At 44.2% G+C, this 8,668-nt stretch overlaps 2 protein-coding genes across 2 annotated transcripts in view; one reads left to right on the forward strand and one right to left on the reverse strand.

Moving 5' to 3' along the window:
- Positions 1–601, reverse strand: part of ALPK1 (alpha kinase 1) — a 48,355-nt gene extending 47,754 nt beyond the window's left edge. Inside the window, exon 1 of the mRNA XM_040585345.1 lies at positions 505–601. The gene's annotated coding sequence lies outside the window, so the exon portion shown is untranslated. The remainder of the gene's footprint in view (positions 1–504) is intronic.
- Positions 602–1,881: 1,280 nt separating this feature from the next.
- Positions 1,882–6,851, forward strand: TIFA (TRAF interacting protein with forkhead associated domain). The gene is made up of 2 exons (XM_040585359.1): positions 1,882–2,031; positions 5,602–6,851. The coding sequence occupies exon 2, from the start codon at positions 5,622–5,624 to the stop codon at positions 6,180–6,182; it is 561 nt and encodes a 186-aa protein (XP_040441293.1). The 5' UTR covers positions 1,882–2,031; positions 5,602–5,621; the 3' UTR covers positions 6,183–6,851.
- The last annotated feature ends 1,817 nt before the right edge of the window (positions 6,852–8,668 follow it).

The raw sequence follows: 8,668 nt of genomic DNA on the forward strand, positions 1-8,668 counted from the left end.
GGGAACGTCATGTGCCACCAGCTCTGCAGTGCACCATGGGAAGGCTCAAATTTCCATCACCTCAATTATCCGTTGGATAACTTCAGGGATGCGAGAATAGATTCACACTCCAGAAAAGAAAGCATTTCTGGGGAAAACCGCAACCCCAAGTGAGGAAGGGATTGTGCAGACAACACAAAACAGGACAGCAGCAAGAGCTACTAGGTTAACACTGACATCAGCTCCTCTGGCCCAGGTCCCAGCAGCTTGTTCACCATGCAGTGCAGCTCAGCCCTACAGAGCTTTACACATTTACTTGCAGTTTTGCTTTTGACCAAAGATATTTTGATAAAAAAAAGAAGTTACTGTAGTACAGGAATGAACTCTAGTAAACCACATAACCATTTCAGCAGGAAGATCATCCAAAAAGAACACAAGCAAAGAGTGCATGAATTCCTGTCATACCGGACAAACCTGGAGTTGTTTTCCTCAAGCTGGCAGGATTTCAACCAGTTAGAAACTCACGGAAAAGAGGAGAAGAAAATCCAGTTCTTGTGCTCCCCTCTATGAAATCATGCAGAGCTGTATTTAAATCATAAAACAATAAGGAATATGCAGTTAATATGAGGTTACATAATACTAGGAATAAAGGAAGGGTACTTCAATAGGTACAAGTATCGAAATAATCCTATCAGAAAAGCTCTCTTGTGACGTGAGAAGTAGGCTGTTTCCGGAACTGAAGGGCTGACAGGAAAGGCAACCATAAAGAGATGCAATAATTAGCAGGGTTGCACAACTCTGGCTTTTCCAGAAGGCAGCAAAGTGCTTTTGTCTGAGCCCATACACCCAGCCCTGCCTGCTGCGGGAAAGGCATTATTCTAAGGAAAAAACTTGGAAGAATCTGTTTTCCTTCTCTGCTTTTCAACGTGACTTCTTGCAAAACACAGTCTAACCTCCTTTTTATTTTTTCTGATGTGAGGGGAAAAGAGCACACGCAGCAGACATATTAGCCTGTGTACAGATACAAATGTATTCTGAAGATCTACAAAGGAACTTATCAACCCACAAGTAATTTACCTGTTTGTTGAATAAATAAAAGGAACCCACAAATGAAAATAAGTTTATATGAACCAACAGAGTATCTCACTGCCCGTGCCAAAGCAATTAAACCTACAGGACTCAGGGAGGCACAGCAGCTCGTTACTCACGAGGCTATACAAACCCAGGTAAGGGAGAACACTGAGCAGGGTTCAGGCCAAGGTGGAACAGGTTTTTTCTGCACCCTGCCTCTTGCCCCGTGCTTGGGAGGAACCTTGGTTAATAAGAAAAATTATGCAGCTGGATGAGAGAGAATTACTCCTTTTTTCCTGCCAGATGGCAGGGCTGCCTCAGGGTTTCTAGCAAATGGAAAGTTTTCAGCCCAGTTTAGATCACCAGCCAAAGAAAGATTAGTTTTTTCCCCAAAGGCAGCGCGATGAAGCTGAACCACCGCTGCTTAAACTGAATAACCCAGCGTTTTAAACTACTCGATTTAAGAACATCGTCAGTCACCTGCTACGCTGCTTATATTTCACTCTTCAAAGCGCTAAGCTGCGGGTGCGGGGCTGAAACAGGAATGATTTCAGTGAACTACTGACCCTGCAGTCTGGATCCGTCCCTGACAGGGCTATGATCGCTGGTTTGGGTACGGCACTTACATGCACGACGCTTGAGATGACCACATAAAATCCCTGACAGAGCTGCACCTACTTTTTTTTTTTTTAATTTCTTCCCGGTTTACTCACTACAATAAAAGGAGAGCTGGGTACACCGTGCAGAAAAACACCTCACGTTCACCCTTCGGCCGCCCGGCGGCCCCCGCCTCCCCTCAGCGCCAGCCCCCGCCCCGCCAGCCGGGCCTTTCCCGCCCGCCGCCGCGCTGAGGTACCGGGCGGTGAGGAGGCGCATACCGGGCGGTGAGGCGGCCGCCCCCGCGGACCCCCGGCAGGCGCCGAGGCCCGCGCCCCGCAGGACGGAAGGCAGCCAGAGGCGCTCCCGCCCGCCTGCTGACAGGTGAGGGGGAGGCCGGGCCGAGGGCCGCCGCCGCGGGTACGGGCACAGGGCGGACCGGGATTTCTTCGCTAGGCGGCGGCTGAGGCGGCGAGGGCTTTCGGGAGCTCGCGCCCTCGCCCCTGCTGCGGCCGGCGGCACAGAGCCCCGCCGGCCAGTCCGGGTGTCCACGGGTGGGCAACAGTTAGAACCGCGGCGTCATGTCTGTTGGGAAGGAGCTGTGAGCCCGGCGAGCCCACCGCTGACCATGGCCCCAGGCGCCGCATCTGTGTGTGTGTTAAACCCCCCCGGGTGGTGACGCCGCCCCCTCCCCGGGCAGCCTGTGCCCATGCCGGGCCACCCTTTCCCTGAAGACATTTTTCCCGATATCCAGCCTAAACCTGCCCTGGCGCAGCCTGGGGCCGTTCCCTCTTGTCCTGTGGCTTGTTCCCTGGGAGCAGAGACCGACCTCCCCTCACAGCCCCTGTCAGGCAGCTGTGGGGAGCGGTCAGGCCCCCCAGCCCCTCTCCAGGCTGACCCCCCCCAGCCGCCCCCCATCAGCCTTGTGCCCCAGACCCTAAATACGTCCAGTTAGAATATTCTCACGTGATGCCAGCAAAGATGATGTTTTTAAGCAAAGCAGAGGTTGCACTCCCAGGCCCAGAGCTGTCAGGACGCGCCTGGGACACACTGCCTCGGGATGCACGCAGGGATCTGCCAGCCTCCTGCATGATCGCTGGCTGAGGGCGAAAGATATGCTAGTGACCATAGCATGGCAATCTGGGGAGACAAAAAGGACAGTTGTCCTTGTGTAATGTACCTGAAAATTATTTTACACATGGCTACATTTATTAATTAGAGAAGGGGAAAAACAGCCACTGGTTGCTTCAGCAGCACCCACTGAACCTGGACTGTATTCTGCACTGCCTCTGCCTCAAAGTTCATGGCCATTTTTAGAATGTAAGTTAAGTTAAAAAAACAGATGTTATTCTTTTTCTCAATACACAGGTTGAACACTTGCATTTTGATCTGCAAAAGCAAATGGGCAGAGAGCTCTGAGCAATACACTGTAGGTTGAGTTAAGCTCTTGTTAAACACTCAGCTAGAAAGTGTTTCTTGTTTTTAATGCTCTGTGTCATTCTCCTGTCTCTAAAAATGGGGATAATGATGCACACAATGTCGGGAGAAGGGAAAGAGGCAAGATCACAATTTGTTTGCAAATTAACATACAGCCAATAGCAGTGCAGTGGGCTACCTTACAGTTGCAGAATTCTGGACTTAACTGCAGGAAGTTTCCTTCTCCAGTTGGAGTTCTCTGAAATTTTTCTCTTGTCCAATATAATCTAGTAAACAGAAACTCTGTCAGTATTTATGTGGAATTATGTTCAGTCTAACCTTGATAAACCTTTAATGCAGGACCTGGCTACTAAGTTGGGGCTGCCTGAGGTGGCACACAAGCAGATCATGAATAGACAGCAGGGTCTGTGAGAGCTGCTGAAATCCAGGTCCCATGGGCACTGCTTAAGTAATCAGTGGCCGTTCTTCCCCTTCACTAATTAATACACGTAGCCATTTGTAAAATTCATGAACATGTGAATAAAACCATTTTATCATTGATCTGATACATCTGTATACGCTGCAGATTTCTCAAAATATATTTCTTTCTATTCCTGTGTTTTGCCCCGTCCTGATACACTTCAGAAAGCAATTTAAGGGAAGATACTAATGGAAGCAGAACATGCTTTTAAGTTGGTACCAAATTCAGCCCAAGTCTTGAGGCAGAAAACTCTGTAGGCAGATCTGCAAACTAAGTGAAATGACTTGGTTTTCCCCTTAAACTAAAGATGACCCTGTGTAACATCTCACATCCTCTTACTAGTGCAAAAGAGCAACAGGCAGAACTAAGCACAGGAAGAGACATCCACATTCCTGTTCACAGAGCTGCTTCCAGCTCTCCAGAGCTGAGGCATACTAGGAGGAGGTGGGATGGATGCCAATGCCACCGCAGCTTGTCATACAGATAGCAAAGGAATAGCCTGCCATCAGAGCGTCTCTCTGTACTTCTGTCAAAAGCACAGATGATATTTTCTAGTTTGTTTTAAAGCAAGCTCTTTGATTTCTGGAAGCATCTTAAGCTTAGCACTGTTACAGCCTACTCCAGTAAGCAAGCTGAGTTTGCTAAACTACTGCGTCAGAACTGGTGCTGTTATTACGTTGAAAGTATAAGGAAACGATTGTGAGGTTTCACCCAGAAAGTGATGCACCGATATACAATCATTCACTGTGCTTGGAGTTTATGCGCAGTGGTATAATTTAGTCTTAAAAAAACACCACGAGTCAGAAAACTGCAGTGATGATTCAACTACCCATAAAAAAAAATTAAATTGTAAGCTGCTTTTCAGTGTCATTCACTGAACAGAGCTGGTGAGAAAGCTCACGATTGGCATGTGGCATGTGACATGTTGGAAATTTAACTACAATCTAGAAGAAACATGACAAACATCTGCACTGTATGATCCCCATTAAATGGCTGCTCACATGTTTCTCTGTTGAGTAATGGAGAACTCATTCTCTGGTTCCTATTTTAAGTACCCAGCCTTTTCTTTCTTTAGACTAAGTTTCAATGCAGGAAAATACTGGCCTTGCTTGTATAGAGGACGAGATCAGAGTGTTTCCTAAGGTGTCTCATAGGTTTTATGTGGAAGCATTGCAGTCACTCAAACTGTGGAATAGAATTTAAGTTCATAAGCAAGCATCTCTGTGCTGCATGTGAGAAGCTTAAACCACCAAAACCCAAAATGCAACAAAAGTTATTTTAGTGCCTAGTTAAGTACTTCTGCAGCAGATAGCTGGGATGTTCCAATAGGCAGTGGGGAAATACTTAGAGCTGGTGACAAATCCTTCTGTAAGGCATCACTGATATTCCAGCTTTTGCATTCCTTTTACGTACTGCCACATCAGTCATTTCTAAAAAACTGTATTTTGTTTCATACAAGAGGTAAATTCTGACTAAAGAGCCAAAAGAGTGCTTGATACACATTTGAACCATTACTGCCTACCGTCATTTATCTGATAGTTTCTAGTCAAAGGACTACACTGTAAAACAGAACACGCAGGTCTAGATAATACTAGTTAATGCTCCATTTTAAGTCCATACAGTAAATCTTACTGTCACTGTGAAGTAACATATTTCTTCCAAAGATAAGTCTTAACTGAAAGATTCTCACGAAGAGCTAGCTGGCAGCAATTTACAGTCAAGGGTGTTTTCGAGAGTTCTGAAGTGCTAACACAGCCATTGCAACAGATGCGAGATTGACTGACAGCAAGAGTTCAGCACAGAGCAATGTGTCACTTAGCTGTGGTCACCAAAGGAGTCTCTGGTGAAGTGGTGGAAAATGATGGTTGTCTTGGACTAAGTAGCTTTGACTCCCGCTTCTTCATTCCAGTGATTTCATTACATTTACTGTCAACCATTTTGCTATAAATTACATATGGTCACCATACAATAGTATATGAGGTAACTGAATGCTACACTGATCCAGGTTTTTTGGTACTACAGTGATTTCATGCTAGTATTTGACTTTTTTCTTGTAGTTCCAAGGACACCTTTCATCATGAGCTCTTTTGAAGAAGCTGAAACTGAAGAAACAGTAACGTGTCTCCACATGACCTTTTACCATCCTTGCCAAGACAACAAGATGATGTTTCGTTGCTTGAATTTCCGTAAGCGAGAACAGGTCAGGGCAGATGAAATGGCCAAGTTTGGCCGTGATTCTAGCATCTGCCATTATAATTTAATAGATACTCGCGTTTCTCGGATTCAGTTTTCACTGCAGTTTTACAGAAAACTGAACAGCTCAGAACTTTGTTTTGAGATAAAGAACATGAGCAAGAAAACAAAACTGATTGTGGACCAAACAGAACTGGGTTACTTGAACAAACTGGACCTGCCGTGCAAGTGCATCATATGTTTTGGGGACTACCAGATTTTAGCAGAGATTCAAGAAGGGGAGTCCGTGGATTATTTTGAGACTCATTTACACATGGCTGAAGTGCCAATCTTACAAGATAGATGTGTGCCATCCCTGCAACCTGTACAGGAGAATGGCATTTCTTCTTCGTTTCCTTCCCAAGACAAAAGCCCCATAGAGATTGATGAAAATGAGTCATGCTAGTGGGGAGGAGGAGGCCGGATCCGATTTTGATAATTTGAGACCTGCACAACTTCCAAAATTGAAGGCTGTCATCTCAGTCCACTGTTCTTGATGGTTCTCACTGCTGCACATCAGTCTTCTTGCTGTTGTTTTCAGAATAGGCACACCAGAACATACTTTATTCAACAGTAACAGATTCCTGCCACCATCTTCACCAGGACACATGTGCTCTCTGATTGCCACTGTTTGCCACAAACATGTAGGAGACAGAGGGTCACTCAAATCCATTGCAGCAGATTCAAGAACTCTGAGCACATGCCTTGAAGGTATATTCAACAGGCATTAACATGGAGCACACAGAACAGTGTTTGAGCCCCTGCCCTGACTAGCTAAGTAAGGATGTAAAGTCTCACCGCATTTGTTATACTTGTGCTTTGCTTTTGATGTGAAATTGCAAAATGTTTTCAAGCCTAGGTTATAACTTCCCAGATTTTGCAGCTTAGAAACACTTAGTCAGCATAGTCCTTTAAAGTTAATATTTTTAACTTTGCAGTGAGATTTTTCTTCTATTTTTAAAACAATTTTTTTCAATTAACTCCTTTTGCTTGTGAATGTAAATAAATATGGAGTATCAGTGATCACTGTATGCAAAAATCCAGATAAATTTTGTAATAAAAGCATTTGGTTACCTAGTAAGGATTTGCTGTCTTCTACAACTGCAGTCTAAAAGCACTTAATGGTGAATAAAATTATTTCCAGGACAATCCAGATAAGCCCAGAATACTGCCAGTGAAAATTTCTTTCTAAAAGCAGTATTGCTCCAAGATAAGAGTTGGCTAAAATATTTTCAACGACTTTTCTACCTCTACCCCCCATCCCAAGTTCTCTTATAATTTTGTTTGCATTCAAGTATTTCTCAGATTGTTTCAATTAAGTTTTTCTTTGCTAGGGGCTGTTTTTCATTGATACTTCACAAAACCCCAAGTATTTTAGTTTGCTTGAAAGACACACTGGAAAGAATCAGAACAGAGCATACCTAGGAGTTACCCATCTTACCATCCTTAAAGATTAAGGATGCATTTCAGCATTAATCATTACAAGAAAACCAAAATTGTAACTGAGGGGAGAACAGCTGAATTACACAACGTAACCTGAGATTAAGGCAAACAATCACAAGCAAGGGAAAATTACAGAGAGGCCAAGAAAATCAGACACAGGCTTATATAGAATTTTATTCATCTCATCCTTGCCAAAAATACTTTGTTCCCGTGTTTTCTACTCTTTGAACTAGGCGCTGGTACTTTTACAGTCTTTGGCCTAGACATGCAGTTCAGTCACCATCTTGGCACAAGTGCCTCTGGCACACACCCAGCACCTCAGCTTAACAAAACCAACCTGAACAGGTATCACTGCGTCACTGGACACAGTGCTACTGGTTGCAGCTTTCCAATAGTTGTTGGCTGCTCAGCTTTTATAGGCTCTTGACCCAAGTCTTCCTACTCTTTAATTAGACAGCGTGGCCATGCCTGCAAATACAAGCTGTCTTGAGTAAGAGAGCAAGATGCCAATATAACCTGAAACAAGCTCTAACATATAAAAGCTTTTACATGCCATCAGTCTCTCATATAAAATGCATGGGATTTCTTACATTCGCCAATTTGGCTTGTGTGTGAGGGAGGAGGGAGCATTAGTTTTGCATTCCCAGTAAACAGTTCTCTTCCTGCCGATTACATACAAGTTCTTGTTTTGTACTGCTTTGGGCTTAAAAACCAGGTTACTATTACTACCACTAAGAAATATTGTTGTTACCCAATTTCTATTCACTGGCTCCATCACGTAGGGCATTAACCTATGGCACTGATCCTATTAATTGCTTACACTTCCTGGAATATTTTCTAAAGAAAAAGTGACAACCCCAGTCTCAGATTTTCAAGTGCAATATATAAACAGAAGCACCTACAAACAGCACTTACCAGAGAAAAGTCTTCAGTCTGGTCTGCAGAGCCGAGTGCTGTGTCTCAGCAGATTTTTTATTCATTCTGTACAGCGGGGCCCTACAGATATCCACAGATCCAGAGCACAGCATTCCTTGGGCACATCTCCAGGAACCAGGAGAAAATCTTGGGAATGTAAAAAACCCCAGCAATTTAATAATTTCCAAACACTAATCATTTCTCCAACTGTATTTACCTGGGGTAAGAATCAACCCCAAAACACATTAAAAAATTAATCCCCTCCTAGGAGGATCCTATTGCTGTGTTGACTTGACTAGCAGAAATTAGCTCGACTGAAGATATTCTTTCAGTACAGGCACACTAGAGCATACTTTGTTCACCAGAAACAGATTCTGCTTCCACCTCCACCCACCCTGAGGCTGCCATTAGTATATACTGCTAACTTAATTGTGAGAAATACTACACACACAAAGGCAGCTAACATTTTTTGTAAGCTTTTGCTTGGCTTAGCTGTCCTAGTACTCTCAACAGTGAAATACTAGAAGACAATGC

Source organism: Falco naumanni, chromosome 1 (genome assembly GCF_017639655.2).
Source record: "Falco naumanni isolate bFalNau1 chromosome 1, bFalNau1.pat, whole genome shotgun sequence".
Lineage (NCBI taxonomy): Eukaryota > Metazoa > Chordata > Aves > Falconiformes > Falconidae > Falco > Falco naumanni.